General features: G+C 44.5%; 1 protein-coding gene across 2 annotated transcripts in view; it reads left to right on the top strand.

Moving 5' to 3' along the window:
* Positions 1–26,530, top strand: part of CDKL1 (cyclin dependent kinase like 1) — a 41,332-nt gene that overhangs the window by 5,795 nt on the left and 9,007 nt on the right. For both annotated transcript variants that reach the window (XM_037054257.1, XM_037054256.1), the window contains exons 3-5: positions 14,059–14,180; positions 23,834–23,906; positions 26,204–26,294. In XM_037054257.1, coding sequence (XP_036910152.1) covers positions 14,059–14,180; positions 23,834–23,906; positions 26,204–26,294 — 286 coding nt within the window. The remainder of the gene's footprint in view (positions 1–14,058; positions 14,181–23,833; positions 23,907–26,203; positions 26,295–26,530) is intronic.

The raw sequence follows: 26,530 nt of genomic DNA, 5'->3' as shown, positions 1-26,530 counted from the left end.
GCAGAGGGAATAGGCCCCAAAGCAGGATCAAGTGATATGTTCTACGCATGTTCTGGCATGTACCAGGAGGAGCAAACAGATCAGTGTGTCTGGAGCAGAGCAAGTAAGGTGGAGGGTTATAGGAGATGAAGACAGAGGGGTCAGGGTGTCATACATGAGGTCCTTGTGGGCCACGGTAGGGACTGTGGGTTTAGCTGTGAATGAGATGGGCGCCATCAGAGCATTTGGAGCAGAGGGACGCCTTGCCTGTCTTATATCCCAGAAGGGTTCCTCCAGCTGCTGGCTGCTCCTGCTCCAGGGGAAGGTCATTTAGGAGACTTGGAGTAATCCAGGGGTGAGACGATGGGATCAGAGTGACAGTGGTGGAGGTTGTCAGATTCTAGATTTGCTCTGAGAGAAAACCACATAGGAGTCTGGTGGTTGGATGAGGAACCAAGAATGACTGCAACTGGACCTGAGTAGCTGGAAAAACAAAGAGACAGGGAGGCTGAAGTACAAATTGGGGGGAAAGGAAATCAAGAGTTCTTTTGTGGATATGTGAAGTTTGGGTCGTGAATCCAAGGAGACTGTAAAGTACGCAATCAAACACACAAGTCCAGCATTAAGGGGAAAGTCCGGGTTTCAGATGTTAAGCTGGGAGACATCAGCATAGCGCTAGTATTTAAAGCCATGAGACTGGCGCTGTAGGGAATGGGAACACCAGTACCAAAGACTGAACCCGGGAATGAGGGAATGGTCAGTGGTGTCTAAGGTCATCACTAGTATAGACTTAGAATTAGGCACTGGCTTTAACAGTGTGAGGGTCATTTGAAATCTTGCAAGAGCTGTTTGGGGGGAGTGGCAGGAATGAAAACTTCATCAAAGAGGGTTCAAGAAAGAATGAGAGGTGTAAAGTGGAGACAGTGATACAGACAACTCTTTGGATGAATTTTTTCATAAAAGGAAGCTGAGAAACAGGATAGCAGGCATTTAGAAGGATGTACGTCAAGAGAGTTTTTGTTGCTGTTATTTTTAATATGGGAGAAGTAAGTATATTTGTATGCTGATGGTATTAATCCAGTAAAGAGAAAACAATGGTGTTGGAGGAAGAGAATTTCTGGGGCCATGACATTGGGTTCCTAACCTGGACCATGACCAAAAAACCTAGCTATGATAGCATAATAACAGACCAATCCATGGACCAGCTGGGTGATCAGGCTCCCTCTTATTTCATTTGAAAATTTTCTAAGTTCTTTACAGACACTATCCTTAATCTTTATGTAATAGGAACCACAGTTAGCTTCAGACTGTGGGTGTAGAACGTCTTCCACCAGCACGTGCAACATCTGCTGTGTGCGTACGACCCATGAGCCCTACAGGAAATAATTCAGCCCCTTTTCATGACTGGGATTCAAACACATAATGATATTTTAGATGGCAGGTGGGGCAGTCATGACAGAAACCAGATTTCAGACAAGGTCCCTTAAAGAAAAATCACCTTAAATCAAAAAGTGTGGCGTAATAGCTGAAGTCATCACAGGCCCAGTAATGGAAAGTGGCCAGTGTTTCTTCATAAACAGGTAACTGTACTTGAACTCAACCCAGCTCCTTGGGGAATAACTATGTGTCCAACAAGAAAAGAGCTGTCGTTTCAAAACAAACACAAACCGACCAACCCAGAACAATTGTGTTACTGAGGTCCCAAGCCACTATGGTGCTGAGCCTTCTCTAGATGGTAGATGAAGATGGCAGAACCATTGGATGAGGAAGCAAAGCATTCCAGTCAGCAGTGGTAGAAAGAGTAGATGCTTCCAGAGCAGTGGAGGAGGAGGACAGGACAGTGCCACTCTGAGGCATCTGGGCAGACCTTCAGCAGTGTGGGAGATGAGACCAGGCCTTAGGGAAGATCAGACCAACATCGATCAAGGGCTGAAAGCAGCAGCTGGGACATTGTAGCAGCCCACCCTCCAGAAGAGAAGAAAAATGAGAAACAGCAAGAAGAAGAAATCCCATATTGTCATTTGGTCACCCAGTAGACTTGAGCAAAGTGCCCTGTTCTCACCTCGGATGCACAAATTACACTTATACAACCCTAGAGGGTAAATACTGTTATCCCATTTTACAAATGGATTTGGGATGGTTAAATGATTTGCCAAGTCTGTGCCCTGCTGCTACCACACATCAGAACCATGACGTTATACCACACACCACCCTCCTAAGTCTCCCCATGCCTGGCCCTCGGGTTCATCCCACCCTTGCCCCCTCAGGGCCTCAGCTGTGGCACTCACCGCTTCCATGGGTGCCTGGGTGCAGGTTCTTCCCGGAATAGCTGTTCCTTCCAGCTCTCGTTCCACAACCATGTAGCTTATTTTAGAAGGCAAAAAGTTAGAGTTTACTGCCAACAAAGATAAGAATAACCATGGGGGGAAGTGTCCATTAAAAACTTCACCATAAACATTGCACTAAAACACATGTGTTCTTCATGAGACCGGTATCACGTAAGACAGATGACACCATCTTCCCGGCAGGAAGCAGCCATGCTTCAAAACGACTTCTAATGAAAGTCAAAGAAGAAAGTGCCAGAGCAGGACTGCACTTGAACACCAGGGAGAAAATTATGACTACAGAGAAATGCACAATGAAGACATTGCAATTGGTAGAGCTTTTACAGAGATTTTACTCACCTCAGTTCGGTCATAATTTAAATGGAGACTGCAGCCAGGAAATCTAGAGAAGGCTGAGAGTCGGACGGCAGCAATGGAAGAATTAAGAAAGGTCACCAAGAGCAAAGATGTGTCATTAGAGACCAAGGCTAAGATCACCCCCACAGCCTCGCATTCCCAGTTACTAGGTACCACGTGAAAGCTGACCAGCGAAGCAGGCTGATAGGAAAGGACAGATTCATTTGAAGTGTGGGGTTGGGGGAGAGCTCTACAGACACCCTCCAGAAAGAGGAACAAGTGGGACCTAGAGCAAATTTATTCTGAATCATTGCTGGGGGGAAAATGACAGAACAAGCTGCTCTACTTTGGGCACACCCTGAGAAAGCAGGGTTCTTCGGGAAGGTCAGGAATGTTGGGAAAAACAGAAGGCAGTGGGAAAAGAAGACCAAATATGGAATTGATTGACTCCATAAAAGAAGCCATTGGCATGAGTCTCCCGCTGAGCAGGGTTGTCCAGAGCAGAGAGAGCATCGTGGACACGACTCATTCAAGGGTCACCAGGACTCAGAGCTGATTCTGTGGCGTATAACACACACACATCACCCCCAAAGCCTATACACAGATATATAGTATATTTGTGGTATAAAAAGTTCAAGGGGAGTTGATTAGAAAAATGCATGTAAAAAGACTTCTTTGGGGGACAAATATGAAAAAAATGTTCCCTAGGGTATGGGAGTGAGAATGTTGAGTGTGTACTTTGTGATCATGAATAGTAATAACCACCGAACATTCAGAGCACCCCCCCCTTTCCCTACTGTTTCTCACTTTCAGTAACCTTATAGGGAGGCTGTGGGCCGTGTGACTGCTCAGAGAGCAGAGCCATAGTTAAGAATTTCAGTTTCTGATCTGGCTCAAGGCTGTTGGGTGACCTTGGGTAAGCTTCAGTGCCGCCTGGAACCTGGCCCACCTTATCGCCGTGATTTGTCTCTGTCCGGCCTTGCTTCACTGACTTTTTTGCTGAGGGGCCCCTGCTTTTGGGCCAAACACCTACTAGTAATCAAGCCACCTTAAGGCTCCGAGGCAGGAAAGTTAGAGGGTCCAAAGGAGCAGTAAGAAGACTGCGCAGCCACTGTGGAAAGCAGTACGGAGCTACCTCGAAAAATGAAAAATGGATCTCTCTCATGACGCAGTGATTCCACTTCTGGGAATTTATCTGAAGAAACCCAAAAACATTAATTTGAAAGAATATATGAACCCCTGTGTTCATTGCAGCATTATTTACAACTGCCAGGATTTGGAAGGAGCTCAGGTGCTCATCAGTAGATGGGTGGGTGAAAACGCTGTGGTACATTTGCACAGTGGAGTACGGCTTGGCTCTAAAAAAGAAGAAAATCCTACCTTTTGGGACAGCACGGATGGGAGTGGAGAATATATTGCTAAGTGAAATAAGCCAGTCATAGAAAAACAAGAACCATATGATTTTACTTATATGTGGAATCTAATGAACAAAATCAACTAATAAACAAAACAGAAACAGACTCGGATACAGAGAGCAGACTGACAGCTGTCAGAAAGGAAGGGTGTTACGGGCTGGGTGAAGGGATTAAGAAAAAAACAAAACAGAACTCAGACACAGACGACAGTATAGTGATCACCAGAGGGAAGGGGGAAGTAGAAGAGGGTAAAGGGGAGGGGAATAACTTGGGATGGTGAACACACGATACAACATACAGATGATGTATTATAGAATTGTGCACCTGTAACATAATTTTATTAACCAATGTCACTCCAACAAATGCAATTAAAAAAGAGCGGCAGCACAGGGGAGAGAAACACACAGGTGGGAAGGCAGAAGGGTGGGATTTAAACGCCGGTGCTAATTCCAAAGGGAGTTGCTGGAGGTGAAGCAGCTCACACAGTCTCCCCTGAGAGGTTCGCTGCTTTAAGACGTCAGACCGCAGATACTGCTGGCCAAATCACTGCCCGGCGAGGGTGAAATGCAGTGGGAAGTGTGCCTGCCAAGGTTCCTGGTCACCCAGAGCACTTGCGTTCCATGTGCCCTTATACCCAGACCCCATTCCACTAAATGCTAACAGAGCACTATGTAAATGCTCCCTAACGCTAGAGTCTAATTAGAGCTTTCATAATTTTTAGAAGTTTCTGCTTCCCCAATAGTAGCTGAATAATATTTCCCAACTCAATAAAAGTCTCAGTGGAAAATTCTGTGATTTCTTTAAGACTAATCCTGCCATTGTTTATTGATGCTAGTTTCTATGTCCTATCTCTTCAAATTATTTGTGTGGCTGGTCGAAATGCATTAGCAGCATTCCTGTAAATTGTTTTAGCTATGTTCAGCATTCTCTGTTATGGCTTATGAGATTACAAACCACACTCATCACATGAATGAGTGAAGGAGGCTGAATGGAAGGCAAGCCAGAGAGCTGGAGATGAAGGCAAACTGGGGGCCCCATGCCTCTGGTAAAGGGAGGGGGCCACTGCCCTGCTCCACAGACTGCAAGCCCTGGGCTAGATTTCCAGTCCTTCTTTAAAGACTGAATTTTATGTAAAATCTCCTGGGTTTCCCTCCAACAAGTTTTTGTTTTGAAAGCATTTTCAAAAATATATAGAAGTAGAAAGAATAATACAATGAATACCTACATATGCTTATCTACATTCATTAATCAGTTGTCAGAAGTCTTTATTTTCTTTCTGTCCCTGTTACTCACTCATGCGTGCTCGCTCTCTCTCTCGCTCTCTCTCTTGCTCTCTCTCTCTCTCTCTCTCTCTCTCGGCTGAATTATTTTCCTAGGTATGCAGTTGAATCTCCTGGAAAAAGATATTCTTCTACGTAACTACAATATGACTTCTATACTCAAGAAATTCATCATTGATGCAATATTGTTATCTGATATACAATCTGTGCTCAAATTTCTCATATTATCCTAATAATAGGTACATAAGTGCATGTATAACTTTACGTACAATATGTTTCAAAATCCAGGATCTAATCAATGACCATGCATTGCGTTTAGTTGTCACGTCTCTTTAGTACACCTTTAATCTAAAACAGTTCCCCAATTTTTTAATTCCTTTTTTGGTCTTCCATGATGTGCCATTTTAGAGCATCTAGGCCCATAGTTTTGCAGAATGTGCCTCAACATAGCCGCGTAGCTGTTCCCGTGTGATGTGATGCAGGGTAGGTGTTATCAGCAGGCTCACTGCGTGGGCGAGGCTGCGCCCCTCACACTGGTTCTGCTCAGGAAGTGCGTGACGTCAGGTTGTCCCGTAATTACTGCTGTCGGTCTTCATCTCATGGTTAGGATGGGTTTGCCACACTTCTCAGTTATAAAGAAACGCCTTCCCCTTAGTAACTAATAAGTAATCTGTGGGGTTATAATTTGAAACTGTGACTACCTTGTTCCCCAGTAACTTTTACCTGAGGATCCTTGCCTCAATGATTTATAATAAAAGGTATTGTAAAATGGTGATTTTAAACAATTCTTTCTACTATATTCATTAGTTACAATGTTGGGGTAAAAAAACAACAACCCAGCTATCTTCCACCCCCACCCCCCTCACACACACCTCATACACTTATTTTCTAGCATCACTGTGAACTCGTGAATTTCTTTCAGCATGTTAGAAACCATCACTGTCGGTATTCTTTTTGATTCTCAGATATTGCACACATTCAGCCACTGGGGGCCCCTCAGCCCAGGTCCTTTGTCTGACAGAGACCCTTGTCCCTTGAGTGCAGTGCCTCTCTGCCACATGCACAACCAGATGTCTCAGCGCGTCCTGCCCCAGCTATGCGATTGGCCATTTCTCTAAGGAACCCATTTCCTCTTAGTGAAAATGAAACTGGACTCTAAAACACTGACGAGTCATTTTAAAAAATTCCAAACACCATTCAAACCAAACCAAACACATCTGCAGACAGTGGTTTGCCTGCACCTTAGTTTGGGGCCTTTGGATTGGACCGTTTTTGTGATGTCTAGGTGTCAGCATCAGGGACCAGCGGGCTGGCCCCTCACTGTCTGTGCCCAGCACACAGAAAGGTGTGGGCAGTTGGTGGGCACTGGTTGTCAACAGCACAGGAGGCAAAGCAGGCCATTCCCTTGCCCACAGTGACAGAAACCAAACAGTCCCCTTATCATGATCCCTCCTTATTTGTTCAGCAAGTGGAGACCTGTTTAACTTTATTTTCAAAAGATGACAGACTAACTGCAAATAGTAACAGACTGTTTTGTTTGTTCACTAGAAGTTTTTTTGCCTTAGCTCCTCGTGTATTTGTCTAGAAAGACTATATCCCTGCTGTGTAGCAAACTCCTGAGTAATGAAGCTGCCACACAAATATTTCAAGAACAAAAGAAGCAGAAACTGACAAGCTGGTTGATTACCTCCCTAAAGACACCCAGTTTGTCAGGAGATTAAGCACACACCACCAACCACCCTAAGTGTTCCTCCACGCATCCTGCCACACACCTTACACTCCAGAAAATAAAATGCCATAGAGCAGGAGGAGGCAGAATAAGGGATTATGTATTGATCAAAATACATTGATCAAAATACACCGATCAAAATAAATTTTGCTATTGGGTTTTTACCAATTAAATTATTTTTATTTCCAACAAATAAAATTCATAGGCAGACAACCTATATTGCATACAGGGTTAGGCAAAGGTAAGTTTACAGTTATTTGTATAGAAAATAATATAATGATTAATAACTAATATAAGAATAAACTATGTTTTGCATACTCAACTGTAAACCTACTTTTACGCCACTCTGTATAGTTATTATAAACCACACTAGAAGGTAGTACTTTTTAAAAAATTGATTTGAGAGAGAGATCAATTTGTTGTTCTACTTATTTTTGCATTCACTGGTTCTTGCATGTGCCCTGACTGGGGATCAAACCCACCCTAACCTCGGTGTGTTAGGGTGATGCTCTAACCAACTGAGCTACCCAGCCAGGGCAGAAGGTAGTACTTTTTATGTGGAATGGAAAAATTTTTAAACGGGCCAGGCTTGTGTCTTTCACTTTAAATTTTTTTAATGTTTTCATTCACCTTTTTATTTGGCAGGATTGATGTTTTAGGCTATAAATTTGCTTTCAATAGGCATATTTTCTTGCTAATTATTAATCTTCTTTATTACTTGTTAACTTTAAAAGCACTGTAGTAAAAATACTGTTGGATAAAATTGGTTGAAAATTTTTGAACTCCATTTCTCTTTTTGTTAGAATAACAAAAGGTGAGTTTCTAAATCAACTAATGGTATCAACCATACATAAAAAAACAAACAATTTGTTTTATAACGATCAGTACATTGCTGCACTTGTTTTTGGCCGTGTCCTTGTTAATTTTCATTTTGGTCACATTTGTACTATTGCTTCTTTCCTGGTGCTTTTCACACACTCTATTTGTCACAGGAAGTCAGATCGAGCATCCACTGTGCACATTCTCAGCCTGTGCTGGCTCTAGAGGGGAATCCAAAAGAGATCGCAGCCCAAGTCTCTGGCCTGAGGACCACCCTGGCACATTCTGTTCCGTCAACAGCGAAGCTAAAATAAATCTCAGGCCCTCCTCTACCTTCCCACCCACGACTGAAGCTTTACCGGCACTCCTCCACTGCATATGTAGCCGCCTTCTCTAGTCATCCCCAAAACAGAGCCCTGGCCGGGGTACCTACCGTGGGGGCTCTTGGCAGTTGGAGAAAACGTGGGATCCACGCGCCTTCCCTTTTCCCCAAAGGGTGTTAAAGAATGATTTCTCAGCAACCCCATGCTCCCCTCTAGGCTGGAGATGGTGGTAATAATTAAATAGCTTTTAAATAATCAAAGTAGCTTTTCCTTCCCCACAGTTGATATATTAACTAGCTCTCTGAAACTAACTTTAAAATATCTATCTTGCTTTGACAATATAGCAAAAAAACTGATGCAAATCATTTCAAAGATATTTGTATGAGAAAGTAATATATGCTTATGTTAAGAAAAAAACTGAAGGCACAGAAAAATGTAAAGTGAAAAAGGAAACCTAGCTTGGCCTTTACTCTCCATTCTCGTCCTTCCACAAGTCTCTCATATATTACTCCAGCGGATTTCTGGGTTTTGGGTTTTTTTTGTATTTTATTGATTATACCATTACAGTTGTTCTATTCCCCCCCTTCATTCCCCTCCACCCGCACACTCCCTCCTCCCCCTCCATTCTCCCGCCTTAGTTTATAACCACGTGTCTCAAGTTCTTTAGATTCTATATTTCCCCTACTATTCTTGCTCTCCCCCCTATCTATTTTCTACCTACCGTCTATGCTATTTTCTGTGCCTTCTCCCCCCTTCTCCTCCTCCCACTCCCCTGTTTCTAACCCTCCATGTGTTCTTCATTTCTATGGTTCCACTCCTGATCTAGCTGTCCTCTTGGTTTGCTTTTGTTTTAGGTGTGGTTGTTAATAACTGTGTGTTTGCTGTCCTTTCACTGTTCATATTTTTTATCTTCTTTTTCTTATATAAGTCCCTTTAGCATTTCATAGAATAAGGGCTTGGTGATGATGAACTCCTTGAACTTGACCTTATCTGAGAAGCACTTTATCTGTCCTTCCATTCTAAATGAAAGTTTTGCTGGATAAAGCAATCTTGGCTGTAGGTCTTTGGATTTCATGACTTGGAATACTTCTTTCCAGCCCCTTCTTGCCTGTAAGGTCTCTTTTGAGAAATCCGCTGACAGTCTGATGGGTACTCCTTTGTAGGTGACTGTCCCCTTATCCCTTGCTGCTTCTAGGATTCTNTTCTGTGGACAATCCTGATCACCAGTGTCTTGAACTGTGTATCTGAGAGGCTGGCAATCTCTCGGTCACTTAGAGTTATCAGCTCTGGGACTTTGAGTTCTTCTTGAGCCATCTTTTGGGCTGTTCGTGCCTGTTCTGCAGCAGGATCGGAGCCCTAGGTGTTCACCAGAGCAGGGCAACTCAGTCGCTGGGTTGTGATGCTGTATGTGGGGGCGGGGCGAGAGAAGAACAGTAGTGTCCCGTCCACTGCGTCCCGACCCTCCTGCCGCCGCCACCACAGGTGCCACAGCTGCCACTGTCACCTGGGCCCACACGTTTCATCCCACTGCATGCAAGTGTGCCACCACTGTCAGCCCTCCACCACTGGGTTTGCCCCCTGGGACCTGTGTGGTCCGTCTCACTGTGTGCGAACATGCGACCGTGCGACCGTGGTCAGTCTGCCCCGCACCCCGACTGGGTCCAGGCTGCCTGCACGCCTAGGTTGGGGGATCTTTCCTGCCCAACGACCCTGCTCCACTGCTGGCTCCGCCCCTCTTACTGTCCCGGTTGAACGGTTTGTTGTTGTCGGACTTCCATATAATTCAATTTTCTGTTCTTTGGCTGTGTCTTTGTTCTCCAAACCTTTGTTGTATTCAAACTTGGTTGTGGGAGAAGGCACAGCGTTTCCACCTATGCCTCCATCTTGGTAGAAGTCCATGGATTTCTATTTTGTACTAGGACATTTATTTCCTTCTTAAAAATAGGTACAAATGCTATCATATTGAATATATTATTCTGTAATTTTCTTTTTACATTTAACCTTATATTTTGAACATCCAAGTGAGCATACATAGATATGCATTTTTTAAAAGATTCTGTTTACTTATTTTTAGAGACGGGGAAGGGAGGGAGGGGAGAGAGAGAGAAAGAGAAAGAGATTGAGAGAAGCACCTATCAGTTGCCTCTTGCATGTGCCCTGACTGGGGACTGAACCCACAACCAGGCATGTGTCCCGACGAGGAGTCAGACCAGGCGACCTGTTGCTTTTCAGGACAATGCCCAACCGACTAACCCACACCAGTCAGGTCTGCCTTCTTTTTAACAGCTGCATACTATTTTATCATTTGAATGTACTATAAAGTCTTATAGTTTATTTAACTATTCACCTATTTCCCAAGGGCTAATAATGTATATATAAAGCTTTGAAAATTTGGGAGAATACTGGGGATAGGAAGCATGATTTCTATAAATGGATCATTGGGAGGGATGACCAGAGAGTCTAGTCCTACTTCTGATCCTGGTTACCAGGCCCACAGATTAGCTACTGAAATGAAGACTCAACACCACATTGTGGCTGCTGGTTCAATACATGTGTCCTCAAAGGGCCGGGGTACAGATTCTGTCATTCTCTCAGGCTGGCTGGTTGTTGTAGGACCAGTGGATGCCATAGACATGTGCTAATTGTCATGCTTCCTTTGCTTTGAAGTGGTCCCTTGGTCTGATATGTGGACTCCCATACTGGACCCCATATCTTGAGTTAGTATCAGCGTCAGTAAGGATAAATCGAAACCCTTTCCACATAGCAGCTGGTCGGTGGTCTCCTTAGAGGACGGTGCATATCAGTGCCTAAGTGTCAAATTTTGCTACTGGCAGGTTATGTACTCAGAAGCAGCAGCAGCCAGATCAGCCTTGGAGAGAGGGAACTGGTGTTATCTGGCCACGCATCACCACCATCCCTGCAACCGTGGCCACCCTGTTCGTGGATCAGTTACACAAGCACTGGGGTGGTTAAGGACAGAGCAGGCTGACACCCACCAGAAACGACACCCTCTGTCTGATTGCTCAGTGCTTCTTCTGCAGCAGCTGTCCTCCGATAGGTGTTAGCAGGCAGCCCAAGGGTGCGCACGCTCTGTGCCCACTCCTACAAGTACATTTTATGCCTCTTCTCCAAGTGCTCTTTCTTTTTTGCTCCTTCCAGACTTAAATCAACAAGACAAAGTATTTGCCACTACCCATAGGTTCATCTTTATCTCGCGTCCTTTCTTCCTCATACAAAGTGGGCCCTCGGGAGCACTGCTTGAAGCTCTGCTCAGTGGGATGGTTCCCGTTCACTGTTGTCCTTCAAGGCCTCTGCCAAGTGGTGCGGTAGTATGGTGGCAGACCACGTTCAACTAGTGCCAGCATCGTGAGCTGATCCATCTGTGAGCTGGACTTGGAATTCTTCTCCTCCATTACGGGGAACTCCCACAGAACCCTACCTACATGTCATTTGAAGGAGGGGTGACTGTGCAACAATGTAGATGGCTTGGCAGAATAGGCCACCTCTTTGTGTAACTTGCTTGTCACTCCTGGGCCCTGGTCACACATGTCTACTTTGGATAGTTTGGTGGACTGCTGGTGCATCCCTGCAGCCTTATGGCAGTGTGTCTCTATGACCCAGTTCCCAGGGACAGCTCTGGGTCACAGAATCACTTATGGTAGGGTGTTCAGTCTCTATTAGGGACTTAGCAGGTGTTCTTGTCAGGAATTAAGTCCCAAGTCACCGGACAGGGCTGCCATGCCAATGAATTTCCCCCTGTCTAGCCTTGTATTTTTCCACTGCCGTGGTCCAACACCCTCAAGATTCCTGCTGGTACATTTGAGCCAGATCTTGTAATTCTTTGAGGACAATAATTTCTTCCTGGAGCAAGAACTATAGTGCCTTGCTCAGGCGCTGTTACCGCCTCATCCTAGGTATAGGTCTGTGGTCTGGGCGGAGGTTAGATTGAGTCAGGAGGAACTTGCTCCACTGAGTTATTTTCAGGTCTCCGTGTGAGAGAGGGCATTTCACCTTTGGCAAAGGGGCAGGCACTGCTTCTCCCAACTCAGAGAGTTCAAAGAAATTTAAGGGTTTAAGAGTCTCAGCTTGTCCCCCTAAATGTCCCTATCCAAGACCTCTGGGTCCCTTTCTTATCAGAGCACTGATTTTGGGATAAGGGACCTGTTGAGGCTGTATATCATGTTTTTTGTATCTCTGCTACCCTTTTTTTCTTTTAATCCACACTCAAGGACATGTCTATTGATTTTAAAGAGAGGGGAAGGAAAAAGAGAGAGGGAGAGACACATTGATATGATAAAGATTGATTGGTTACCTTCTGTATGTGCCCTGACCAGGGACTGAACCCACAACCCAGGCATGTGCCTTGAACAGAAATGGAACCTGAGACCCTTCAAATTACAGGATGATGCTCCAACCAAGTAAGCCATCCTGGCCCGGGGTATCTCTGCTACTCTTAAAAATTAAGTTCTGCCCTGGCTGTTGTGGCTCAATGGATTGAGTGCCGGCCTATGAACCAAATGATTGCTGATTCAATTCCCAGGCAGGACACATGCCTGGGTTGCAGGCCAGGTCCCCAGTAAGGAGTGCATGAGAGGCAACCACACATTGATGCGCCTCTCCCTTTCTTTTTCCCTTCCTTCCCTTCTCTCTAAAATTAAATAAAATCTTTTTTAAAAATTAAGTTGTGAGCCTGATTTTAGCACAGGTTATTCTGTGTCTATAGGAGATAAATGTCTGTTTAAATAATGCCATCATGGCCATCTGACTCCCACAGAGTTGATGGGCAGCTAACCAAAACCTATCTATCATTTCCTCTTTTCTTTTCCCAATGACCTAAAGGTGTTAACAAAAGCCAGCTCATTCAATAATCCCCGTAATTACTCTTGCCCCATGTTACTCATGTGCCACTGCTGTTGCATAAGCCAACTGCACCTCATTCAAAAGCACCACTGATTAAAGTCTCAGCCATTGTGTCCCTGCAGTTCCTCAGAGCTTCCTTGTGCCTGGCCAGGGCACCTTCGGTCATTCTCGATGCCTCCCATCTCTCCCCCCTCCCTCCATCACTGCTCTTCTAACCACGAAATATGTCTGAACAGGGCTTTTCTCGCCATCTCCCTTGCTTCTGCCCTGGTCCATGTTCTAGATGCATACCTTCAGGCACATCAGATTGAAGAATCTTTCTCATTTTCCTGTTTTAAAAGATTGTATCAACCTAGGAAATGCGATTTACATTTTTATTCACAAATAATTGTTGAGTGCCTGCTATGTGCAAGGCCCCATGCTAGGGGTACAACATCATTTTGAGTAAACAAGAACATAGACCCTGATATCATGGTTCTTACTTTCTACCGATTTTATCTATTATATCCGTTGACAGCAGAGGACATTAAACGATCAACCGAGTGATCCTTACTTTGTAATTACTGGGTAAATACAAACGACTCTGAACGACACATACTTCAGAAGTTACCAGCCATTGAAGCAGTCTGAGGAGACACAGGGCGAACTCCTTAGGAAGGGACACTTCATCTGAGCCTTAAAGGATGAGTTCGTATTAACTAAAAATCTTTCCCCACTTTTCATTCTCCTTTCTTCTCCAGCCTTCTCATCTCTCTCTTTGCTTTCACCAACCACCTGGGTTATAATCACTTTTCACTCACAAGCTGCTAACAAACAACTTACAAGGAGAAGTAAGGTAATACTGTTTACAGGCTACTCCAACCAAGGCAAATCACTTCTTAAAGGACAAACAACTTTCTTTTTATTGGACTACAACTAGAAAGAGCTGTCTGTCGTGGCTCACATTCAGCATCTTGTATTTTATGTTTGCAGCAACTCAAGCATCCCAACCTTGTCAACCTTATTGAAGTCTTCCGGAGGAAGCGGAGGCTTCACCTGGTGTTTGAGTACTGTGACCACACGGTTCTCCACGAACTGGACAAATACCAAAGAGGGTGAGTGATCCATGCCTCACAAACAAAACACCATGAAATGCACCAGGCTTTGTGAGGGAGAATTAGCAATGACCCGTTTTCAGATTAGACAAAGCCGCCAGTGTTTGGACAGCACACTCTGCTGCTGGGGTTGAGAGAGGAGATACCAAAAATGCTAGGAAAGAGGTCATAGCTAGTCATCTTCATGAATAATGCAACAGCGGCACTATTAGGTTGAACTTGATTTCTTTGGTATGTTTTCTTTGCATTGAAGCAATCTGAGTCTCTATGAAAGAAAAGGAAGGGTGTTTGTTATTCTGACTAGGGAAGTGTAAGGAGTTGGAAATTGAAAGGAAGGTTCAATGGCTAACCAAAGACACCAAAGACAATGGCTAACAGGAAGTTCACAGCTAAAACGAACATGGGGCTTCACCCAAAGCAATCCAGGTGTCCATTCTGCTGGACATTCTTGGTCAGGGCATTTTTGGTTACAAGTGAAGCAAGTATGGGTGATAAAGAAATGTGTTGGTGGCTGTAACTAAGACTTGGGGGTGACTTTAAAGGGTTCACTGATAGTATCACATCTCCCTAGTATATGCAGCCTCTTCTGTGTGTCTTAGAAAAAGGCTTAGTGAGCAGGCAGAGTCTCTGGAAAAAAGGGGGGATCCCTTCCTCTGGCTGAGGGTAGCCCCTTGCCAAAATGAGCAGAATGCAGGCTGGATTTTGGCTCCCGCACGTTCCTCTGCAGAATGTCTTTAGGTAGAGTGCAGTAGGTGGTGGCTGTTCTCTCACAAGTCTTCTTTGTGTTGGCTTCTCTGCCTTGCATATTAATCTCCTTTATAAGGTAAATTTTAGAGGATGCATGTTGTGTGTTTGTGTATATGATGAGGGATGCAAAGAGTAAGGAAGGAAAAAAATATGATAGAAATCATGGCTACAGACTTTTATCAACCAATGTAGCTATCCTAGAAGAAAAGAAGTTCTAGAAGAAGGTAGCATCCACATGTAAAGTCCAGTGGAGGACTCTCATTGGTCCAGTTTAGGTGATGCATCTATTCCTGGGGCCAATGATTAGCAGACCCTGGGATATGTGATTCAAAGCAGGTCAGTCAAGGGAGATTTCTTAGAGGAGGTGGCTTTTGGGTTGAACAGTGAGGAGTTTTAAGAGAATTTAAGCAGGAAAGGACATTCCATTTACTCCTTTTGCTCTGCTTCTGGGAACCCAACTTTGGCTAGGCACAATATGCACAGTGCGTTGTAGGTCAGATGGGTGGAATGATGCCGCATCCTGGGCATATTCATAGTCAGTGGCTGGAGGCTGAGACTCTTTTAATAATGCTTTCAAGCCTTGGCCACGAACTTGCTTGATATATATCCATGTAGTGGTGGTTATATATTATTTACCATGACCTCCAGCCAAAAGGGATTAAAGTGGCTTGTAGTTTGACCATGGCATAAGCTTTTCATGTTAATTTCCACAACAAGAGAGAGCCAAGAGAACAGACACCTTCCTTCAGAAAGTCATTGGTACAGAGAAATTACGTGTTCAAGGGAGAAAACCTTTAGTATGTTGATATTTGCTCTTTTGACAGCTTGGAAATGACACTTCATGACACTAGTGTAAGTTACTCATGGCTATGTGGTACAAGAAAGTGTTGCATGGAGTTTGACTAATCATGTTAGATTGAGTCACCTGGGAACACTGGTTAGTGGAGGACTGAGAGCAATAGGGAGTCAGTTCTTTTTTGGCGTATAGCTTGAGAAGAAGAAAAAAGATAGGACAAGGAGTGATTTGAATTTATTGGTTTTTTTTTATCCTCATTCAAGGATGTGTTTATTGATTTCAGAGACGGGGGAGGGAGAGAGGAGAAACATCAACCCATTGTCTGGTATATGTGCCCCAGCCTGGGATTGAACCCCCAACCTAGGCATGTGCCCTAATTGGGAAACGAACCTGCAACCTTTTGGTGTATAGGACAAGGTTCCAGCCAACTGAGCCCCCTGGCCAGAGCATAGTTTTGAAAGCTGATTTTTTTTAAACTCCACTGGCTAAAATATGTTTTCTATATTCCAGAAATTAAAAACATGTTTTCCTATGGAGGTGGGTCATTTGTAAGTACATTCCAGTAAAAGTGGGTCTCTGTCATTTATGTGACCTTTGGCAGGTTGTCTACAGGTGTCCCCACCTGGAAAAATGGGAGTTTAGTACCAGGTGAAGTTTAAGGGAATGTCCAGCTCTATAATGCTATGAACTGATGATCTAATATCCTAGAACGGTTCTTGTTTAGTTTCCTATTTGATCTGTTAGATACTATCAACAAAGGATGATGTGCTAATGCTGGTACTTTCCCTGCCCGGTGCTGGGTTGGGTCCTCCTTAGGTTTGCACACTTACTGCAAGAATGCCCTGTGATCACTGTAGTCACTCTGCAGGATCGCCCCGTCCCCACCAGTTTCCCGCCCCATGGAAATCATTTATTTGCATTCTAGGCTTCAGGGTGTGCTGTTTTCTCAGCCTGGGTTTCCCTACTGTCACTACTCTGCCTAGCAAAGCCCTGCTTGTCCTTCAGATATTGCTCAAATGTGACTGACCTCCTTTGTGATAGCTGTGTTTAAAAAACAGTTTTTTAATTGAGAGAAAGAGAGGGAAACATCAGTTTGTTGTTCTATCTTCTGATGCATTCATTGGTTGATTCTTGCATGTGTCCTGACCAGGGATCGAACCCAAAACCTTGGCATATCAGGTCAATGCTCTAACCAACTGTGCTACCTCGCCAGCGTGCCTGGAGAGCAATCTCTGACTTGACTGATTGTATGTTTTATATAATGACAAGACCCTCAATATTTGGAGATGGGTACACTTAAGCTCTTACAGCCTAATGACAGTAACCAGACAAATAGCTACTCTCCCTTATCCCAATTTTTTACCCACCAAACACCATCTGATTATAACTTGACTTTCATTATGGAATTGCCTGCAAAGAGAGCATAGGCTGGTACTCAGGATTTGAACAAGGATGAATAAATTGGCATTCTGGTTTTATATAACAGGCTGTTACATTTGTTTAATGTTCACCTGCCCCTTTGAAATGGATACTGTCTTGGTGTGTTGACAAAATTAAGCCTCTGTATCTGCAAGCCTGAAGTCCGTTGTAAAAGCAGTCAACCTGTTGGCTGCTTTTCCAAACAAAACTCCACATTCTTCGAGTTGCTGTGACCAGATGACCCTTTCCCTCTCCGTTCTGCTGTTCACTTAACAGTCTTTCATATGCATTTCTATGTATGTTGCAATATAATCTTTAGATCTGTTATTAATAACTACAAGAATATACATGTAGTCACATTACTATGCAACCATTCCTCCCTTGTTGAAATGTAGGCTGTTACACTTTCAGTGTTTCATCTGATAAACGTTTCTGCTCTCAAACTTTCCCTACAGCTGATGGTTCTTCCCTTGCACTTTTCCCTTAGAAGTTCTCAAAAGGGGATTAGGGGGTTGTAGGGTTGGCCAGTCTACACCAATGTACCCTTACCAGCACTGTTGTAGAGTTATAGTTATACTATTGGTTTTTATTATTAAAATATTGGAAGAATGAGTTCCATCAAACATATGAGGAAGAAATAATAGCAACCCTCCACATACTCTTTCAGAAAATACAGGAGGAAGGAATATTTCCCAAATCATTTTATGAGGCTATTGTACCCTAATGCCAAAACCAGATGAAGGCATTTCAAGAAAAGAAAATGAAAGACAAATATCCCTCATGAACATAGGTGTAAAAATCCATAGCAAAATTATTATTAGCAAATCAAATCCAGTAATATAATGTAATATAAAAGGAGTAATATACTGCTCTTTCTTGAGTTATCAATTTGGACATTATCTGTAGGCTTCCTATTATGATAGATGAGAATTTTGCTCACTTACACCATTGTTCCCTCTGTTTCCCCTTTTATCCCCCCAAATCCTTGTGTTCAAGTTTTATTAATTCCATATTCACTGTTCCAATTGTTATGACTATGTAAATATTACTTACAGCTGAGCACTGTACCATGCTAGGGTTTCCTTTTGTACTTTTTCTACAAATTAATATTTGCCTTGCTTTTTAAATTTGCTTAATGTTCTCTAACCTGCCCTGGCTGGCACGGCCCAGTTGGTTGGACGTTGTCCCACAAAGTGAAAGGTCTGGTTTGATTCCGGGTCAGGGCACATGCCCGGGTTGTGGGCCTGGTCCTTGGTTCGGGTGTGTGCAAGAGGCGACCAATCTGTGTTTCTCTAGAAACATCAATGTTTCACTCCCTCTCTCCCTCCCTTTCCCTGTCCCTAGATAAATAAATTCTTAACAACTGTATTCTTAAACCCTATTACTAACTTTTCTCACTCTTTCTAATAGCCTCTCAATGTACTTTTCCACAGGATAATCACAGCAGATAATCCATTCATTCCTTTTTGGGGAGAAACTTACTGCCTTTAGAACCCTGTTCTCCTCTGCCTGGATTGTTGTGCCCAAAGCATCTTATCCAGCTGTCTTCCTGGAACTTCCCTCTGCTTTCATCCTTGGAATCCTACTTCGTTTCTCTATGGTTGGATTCACTGCTTCCTGGATCTTCTGTCATTCTCTTTCTAAGATTACTTTCTTATTTTGGCCAGCACATCTATCTCCAATCCTTAAAAAAGATGGCACGGTCTCAGAGAAGTTCAGACTACGGACATTTCTAATGATATCCCATCCCCCTATCCTCATCTGTCCTTGGCATCCTGCAGTTGGGATCCCCTTATGTTCCTGGGGGTGAAACTAAATTCCCAAAGCAGGCCGAGAGGTCCCCTGGTGGAGGACTCCAGAGTACATTCCTCCCCCACCCCTTCCTACTAGTGGGAGAAGGACTGCATTCCACCCGCCCTAGAAGGGGCCCCTCTGCTGAGCTGAGTGACAGCCCAGTGGGCTTTAGAGGAACAGCCTTAGCTCTGAGTGAGGCCACTGGCATGAAGATCCCAAGGAAGACCACCCAGCTACCCAGGGAATGAAGACATGCTTTGCCGAGCCCCTCCCACCTTGATTTTGGACAGAAAATAAAGCAAGTGTCCTTGCTCATTAGTATCTTGCCTAAACCTGCACTTCTAAGTCTGGGGAGCTGACATCTTCAGGAGCACAAATCCCATGAGACCTGCCCAGCTGGCTGAGAGTCCAAGAGGCCCAGGCTGGGTCCTCTCCAACTCCTCTGGAGCACTGTTTATGAGGAGAGGAAATGGGGATACGGTTTGTTTGAAGTTCAGTGGCCCAATCTTATGATGGAGGAGAATGACGCTCAAGAGAAAAGTTGAAATGCCACTCCCCTCCCAGATTAAGGTTGAGTTTATGCGCGATTCCTCTAAAGGGGCAGCTTGTCTTTGAGTTAGAATCCAAGCTCTTAAGGGGGACTCTTAGAGGCAGTAAAGAATGAGAGAGAATTGGGTCCCTTCCCTCCATCACCATTCCAGCCCTTCCCACTCTGCCCCAGAGCTTGGCCATGAAACTATTTACCACCCTTTGGGAAACACACTATAAAGTGGAGTGAATTCCTTAGTCTTGCCTGCATAAACTACAGCTTTAAGAATGTCTGCTTTAGCCCAAAGGTTCTGGCCAGACACCCAGACTCTTCCAAAGCTTTTAAGTTTGTTTGTCAAATATTTTCATATTTATTTAAGATGGTATAAGGCAGGGGGCATGATGATGACAGCCCTCAACATGCCTGGCTCTTGAGTCACGCTGTTCCGATCTGGACAGGTTGCTGTCTGCGCCTGGAAAGAAGCTGTCGTCCGGTCACTTGTCTTCACCTCCTCCTGCAAGATCCTCTTGCTCCCCTCTGGGTCAGGTCCCCAGTCCTCTCTGTTTTGTGGAATCTGCTTTGGTAGTTCACTAGTTTTTGGTGGAGGGCATCCTCCAGGAGGCTTCCCGAGAAAGAGTATGTGAGAGGTTAAAAGAGAGTGAGAGAGAGAGGGAGAGAGAGGGAGGGGAACTGAGACTTTGCCCTTGCATGTTTAAAAAGTATTTTCTCTCCACACTTACTGAATATTTTGTTTGTTTTTGATGAAAAATAATATTTCTTTAGAATTTCAGAGGCATGTTAAAGTACCTTCTATCTCTTAGTGCTGTTAAGAAGTCTTTCGTCATTCTATTTTCTGCTTCTTTGTGAAGTTCTGTTTCTTTTTTATTTCCAGAAGCTTCTAGCACCTCTCTTTTTTTTGTCATGTATTTTTATTTTTCTTCAATTTGAAACAAATCCTAAGTCTTTCTCTAGCATTCATGAATTTGACATTTTTTGGACAAGACAGGCCTAGCACCCTCTTTTACATGCAGCATTCTGAATTATGAAAATCGCGGGCCTTGCTTTTCATCCATTATTCTGGCACTTGGCGAACCGTTTCTGTCTGAGCAAAAAATGTTTTTGAATTGTTTTGCTATTGATTTCCTACCCTTTGTTTTCTCTATTTTCTCTTTTCCTGGGCCTTCTATTATTTGGATGTCTGACTCTGCGGTCCTCTCGTTTCCTTACAGTGAGTGTCCTGTTCTTAGTTGACTGAGGCAACAGCTTTCCTGTTGCCACCCTTTCTGAGGATATTAATGTTTTTTTAAGGCTCTCTTCACTCTCCACTCTCCATAGTTTTTTTTCTTTTGAGTTGCTTTCTTTCTGTTTGTTTTTGTCTTTAACTTTCTCATGTGAGACTTCCGTGGGCAAATATAATCCCCAGTTGTATGCCTATGGTTTAGAGTAGGAAACTACTAGAATCTCAGAGCTTCATCGTTGGGTAATCTGGCTGGGCCATTTGCTGGGGAAATCTCATCTTTAGCTCTTTTCTCCTGAGCTTCCCCTAAAAAAGTCTTCCAAAATTTTGCCAAAAGGGTGAAGTCGGGCTGCCAGCGTTCTCAGAGCCTGGTGTGGTGAGAGGGTTGGGGAGTCTCAGTATTCAATGATTAGTATGTATGCACTGCTCAGTATGTACCCTGCTTTGGGGACAGAATCCATACTCTCAGCTGTACCAGCTGTCCTCTATTTTGTCCTCCCCAGAAAACAAAATTCCAGCCTTCTACTGAGTATGGGAAGGGCATTCCCTACTGGACTAGCCCAGGGGAGAGGGTCTAGGGATTTGTTTCCCAGTTTCTATACAGGTCTTAACTGCTGGTTCCTGAGCCTTCTGAGGAATCTCTGGGGTAAATTGGTCTGTCCTCCATTCTCCCCACCCTGGGTTTAGCTTTCATCTTTCTAGGATCTGTTGTCAGCTACCATTCATCGGACTGCTTTCTGGATTCCAAAGTGTGTTATCTCTTTCTCCATTCTCTCCGAATAGTTCTCTTCTCTTGGTGTAGTTCTAATCAGATTTCAGGAGGGAGTGGAATTAGATGGGTTTGTTCAGCCCACCGTTTTAATCCAGAAGTCCTTTGGAACACTCTTTTCAGTTGGTTTCAGTGATGCCGTGCTCCTGAGTGACATCTTAGTTCACACGATACTCAACCCGTGTCTCCTGCTGTCGCTCCAAGTTTCTGGACTTTGACCTCCTCTTCTCCCGTGTTCACTTCTCAAGCAGCTCCACCTGTCCTGGGGCTCGAAGTGCCATCAGCAGGCTTATGCTTTCCACACTTATATTTCCACCCAGGCCTCCCTTCTGGATTCAGAACTGCATACTTAGACGCCCCAAAGCATCTCAAAGTATCCACCCTCCCTTCCCCCCAAGCCAACCCCCATCCCATTCCCTGGCCCACAGTAAAAGGTCCAACAGGAACCAGCTACTCAAACCAGCCCTGTGGTCAGCCTCATTTTCCCTTTCTCTCATATCCAATCCCTCAGAAAACCCTGAAGACTCTATTTTTAAAATATAGCCTAAATCTGGCCGCATCTTGTCAGCTAACCCCTACGTCTGAAGTGGCGAAGCAGAGGAGCTTTCTGGAACACTCTGTATAAGACAGCACCCCTTCCAGCGCAGCACCCTCCTACGTGTGTGTATCTGCAATTCCAGCCCAACACCGCAGAACAGATTCTACTTTCCTCCCTTTCCATATGTGTAACTCCCTTCTCAGCAGTGAAGAACCTGGCCCCTATCATCAGCAGCTAAAAAGAATCCTAGAGGCAGAGTCCGAGGCGCTGGCATTTCAGAGAAGAAATGGAGCAATAAAGAAGGGAAGTGAGTGGCAAGCCCCAGACGGTACATGGGGTGTGTTGTCCGAGTCTCCACATTTGGGAATGGTGGAAGGAGCGTGCTCACTCAGCCTTAGAGGAGCACTGATGATGTGCTATTCTCATTTAATTCAGATGAGCCTTTTAAATCGTTCCTTTGGGGAACTGTTCTTAGAAACCGAATTTATCTGGGATTGATAACCTTACATTAATCGTTAAATAATTGAATATATATTCATTAAATATTATTTCATTAAATGATTGAAATATATTCCCTCGTTCTGGACGGAGAGTGGAGGCTGGGGAAAAGCATCTCCCCTGAAACGTTCCCTTCTTAGTTGTCTTTTCCTAGATGGGAGAGATTTTCTAGCATCTGTGCCTGTCTTCCACTAGCATGAGGAAGGGAACTTGGAGGAAAGCTGCTTGAACCCCATGGCCCTGGTGCTGGTGAAGAAATGTCCCAGCTTGTCTTCCTTGAAGGTGGCCCCTTTCGAGTTGTCCCACTGTTGAAGCGGCCTCTTATCTGCCTGAAAGGATTTCCTAAACATCTGGTCTGTGACCACAGTGACCTTGCAGCCCCTCCCGGAGGCTGGGAATGACTTTTTTTGGTCACTTTAACCCAACTACTCAGGAGTTTCCTCCCTGCCTCACTTCTTAGTTCTGGCGGAGGACCACAACAGCATTGTTTAATGTTTGATTCGTGAAAACACTAGGTCCAGCTGGTGGGCGGGAGTCTCCGAAAATAAACGTACACTTCCTGCGGCCCCTCTCACTCACTGCCTGATTTTAAAAAATGTCCCCCAGGAGGTTCTTTTTTTCCGAATTCACACAAAGGACCTGGTGGGGCTACTGGTAGCCTGGTTATATATATACCCAGGTTATATATAAGTTCAAAGTCAGAGATGTGCTGGGAACAGTGGCATCAAGTTTAGATGCTGTGAAAGAGGTCAGGCAGAAAGACGAGAAGGGCGGTACAGCAAGCTAGCGGGGAGAAGCAGGACCGGGCTGCCTGCGTGGGTTGTTAATTATTGTTAACTTCTGCAATGGTGCTGTGCAATGTACACGTTTTCCCCATCTTCAGCAAGTCTTCATTACTTTACAAAAAAAATCCTGCCTAGGGAGCCTGGAGGAACCATGCACCCACACAGAAGATGAGTTCAGCTGCAAGGCCATGAGTTTGGGGCAACTTGAAAAAACAAACAGCATATTTTATGCTGTATATTAACTAACTTTCCACCAAGGAAAAGCTTCTTCTACAAGTGGAGCTCAAGTTACCAGGCAGGTTCCCAGCGGAGTCACATATATTTGAGATCGCTGGCCCTCAATCCCCGTTGAAATCCCTGTGGGTCTCCATGGCTCCTCGCTGTGGAAGCAGTTTGCCTGCTGCCCCTGGAGCTTGGCAGTGTGCTGATCACAGGTTCCTTACACTCGGACTTAGGGAATGACATTTTGATGGCTGTACATGTCACCCAGGACTTTTCACTGTTTCAGCCTGTCTTCATGCCGCTCCTTCGTTTTCCCTAGGGTGCCGGAACATCTCGTGAAGAGCATAACCTGGCAGACATTGCAAGCTGTAAATTTTTGCCATAAACACAATGTAAGTCTCATGCTTTCCCTTGAAAAAATCAGAAGGCTGCCTATAAGCTGAGGTGGAGCCTTTGTTCAAAGTGTATGTTGTGCTTTTGTGGACAGACTTTTTCATCCAAATCTTCTTAAGCCTGGTTGGGGTAAGTAGAGGCTAAAAATGCCAACCTAACTATTCCTTCTTGTTCAGGTGACATAAAGGATGAATTTTTATGATTTTTCAGAAAGGAGTTACACTGATTTCAGGTGGCATCCCTTTCACTTGGAGTTCCCATTCACTTGTGTGGCTCTGCTACCTTCCCAAGGCTCTGAAATTGGGGAGGGGAACCCCACATCCCTCTGTTCATTCGCAGTAGGTGGAGTTCCAGGCACGATGCCTCAGTGCTAGTGTCTGCTTTGCTGAGATATGAGTGCCGGGTCTGGAAGGGACCAGCCCAGCAGAAGCCTATGTCACTCCCAGCCACTGCGAGGCCTGACAGTGGCAGTGAACCAGCTGCTGTGACTTCACAGATGCTGGGAAGCCTGTTGCCCCCTCCTATAGGGCACTGCCCACGCCCTGCTCACAGCAGCCAAGTCCCAACATTAGAGCTTCACTGTGGCCACTAGGGCTGTCTGACTGCAATATGTCTGACCACCAGGGTCATTTTAGCTGATGGGCCTGAAAACTCATCTTGCAGCTCTTCCGAAATGATTTTTCCCAACGCTGCCTTCCAGGAAGGAGAAAAAATGGCAGTAGTCAGCATTTCTCCCTACTGAGTCTCCACCTTGCTGAAGGCTACATGCAGTGCTTGTCAAAATGCATGGAGAACAGGGGGCATGGACACTTTATACTGTTCTTTTCTACCAGTGAGAGTTAGCACTCTCCTGAGAGTAGACATTAGCATGGGGGAGCCCGAGAGGCTGCATTAAGGCTCTGGGGGATGGGGCGGGGAGGAATAGAGACACTAAAGACAAATGTACCACAGTTCCCTGAGGGGCCCCTGACTGCTCTATTGGCTCCCCGTGCTGATGGAGGGAGGGTGTGCCAACTTGTAATTCCCAGAACAGAATAGGAGCACATTCTTGCTTACAAGTCCTTCTGACCATCTGTCATCATATCTGTGGGTGTGCCCATTTATAGTAGTATGTGAAGCCGGCGGTAAAGGAGTGGAGATCTCAGGGCCATTAGTTGCTGAGAACGAGATAGACCGTAATAAAATAATTCAGAAACTGTCTCCCAGATTATTTTCCAGAGGAATTAATACCCTCTGGGGAAACACTGACACTGATCTCTCACCCCAAGGTCCCTTGGAGTGAGTACTAGGCCAGACCCAAGAAGAACCTCTGTCCTCTTTCCAAATTCCAGAAAGTCAACAATACCCCCAGGGTTTCAGCTGCAAGCCAAAGAGGGTCCCTCCTTGCAGGATCCAACATTTTCCTCCAGGGCAGAAAACCCTTGGAAGAGGGGAAGATTATTAGGAACCCTGAAAAGTAATTTAAGCCAACCCTTTTTATATGATTGTTAATTGGGTTGTTGGTTTTGTTCTTTGCCAAGAAAATTCTTTTGTAAGAAAATCATGTGAAGATTCTTAAACATTCTTCTAACATCCCCCTGTTAAACAATGCCTGCTGTGGTTTGGAAAGCACAAGTGATCTGAGTCTAAACTATGGCGAGGATGCAGCTCTGAAACCCTTGATGTGTGTGGGACAGAGCTGACATCTAGCGACTCTCTCCAGAGGGTGAGCGCTGCCTCCTCTTGTTTATCTAGTCAGGACAACTGTCAGAGCTGGAAGGGAGGTCTCTGGGGCAAGCCTGTGGTCCCCGCCCTTCGCTACCTCAGCTTATCTCAGCAGGCCCAGGGCTTGTCCTGTTTACCAGGCAGCTGCGTTCTGCTCTGTTAAACAACTGAACTGTGAATCCTGCTTATGCACCGGCTTGCAGCGCCAGCAGTCACGGGTGTGGGCCTCGTCCAGAACCTTCGAACGTTTCCCTTTCACCTAGGGTTGCCAGATTAAATACATGCCAAACACCACATGAGACATACTTACACCAAAACATTGTTTAACTAAAATGTAAATTTACCTGGGTGTCCTTGTCTGTACTTTGGGCCCTTCAGGGATTTGGCATGATTCAGGCTGCGATAGGTAGGGCACTAGATTTATTTCATGCTGCTGTTTTGCAAGGGTTGGTATGTTGCAGCTTTTTATCCAAAAGGCCAGTGAGAGGGTCAAAAGATTCTCAACTATTTGCTAATTACTCGTGTGTTTTATTTATCCCATATATTGTAGTTGCTCTTTAATAGTCTGTTTTGGTTCTATGTTTGTGACTAGTGCATACATAGAGATGTGAAGCCAGAAAACATCCTCATCACAAAACATTCAGTGATTAAGCTTTGTGACTTTGGATTCGCTCGACTTTTGAGTGAGTATTGATGTTTCTCTTGAGTATAAAAGATGAAAAATTCTTTATCTAATAAAGGATCTAAATGCTATAGAAAGCTAGTTCTTGTGTATTTAGGGCCTAAGCTTGTAGTTAGTGAAAACATGTAGATACACACAGTGGTGTAAAAAAATGTATGCTATATATAAATTAAACCGCAGCGAAGTGGTTATTAAAAAACATGTTACCCTCCAGGTTGCTACCATTTTTTGCAGTAT

The sequence above is a fragment of the Sturnira hondurensis genome, unplaced genomic scaffold (assembly GCF_014824575.4).
Source record: "Sturnira hondurensis isolate 20B ecotype Veracruz unplaced genomic scaffold, ASM1482457v3 Scaffold0008196, whole genome shotgun sequence".
Taxonomy (NCBI): domain Eukaryota; kingdom Metazoa; phylum Chordata; class Mammalia; order Chiroptera; family Phyllostomidae; genus Sturnira; species Sturnira hondurensis.
The sequence above is the reverse complement of the archived record's forward strand: the minus strand, read 5'-3'. Positions and strand labels throughout refer to the sequence as shown.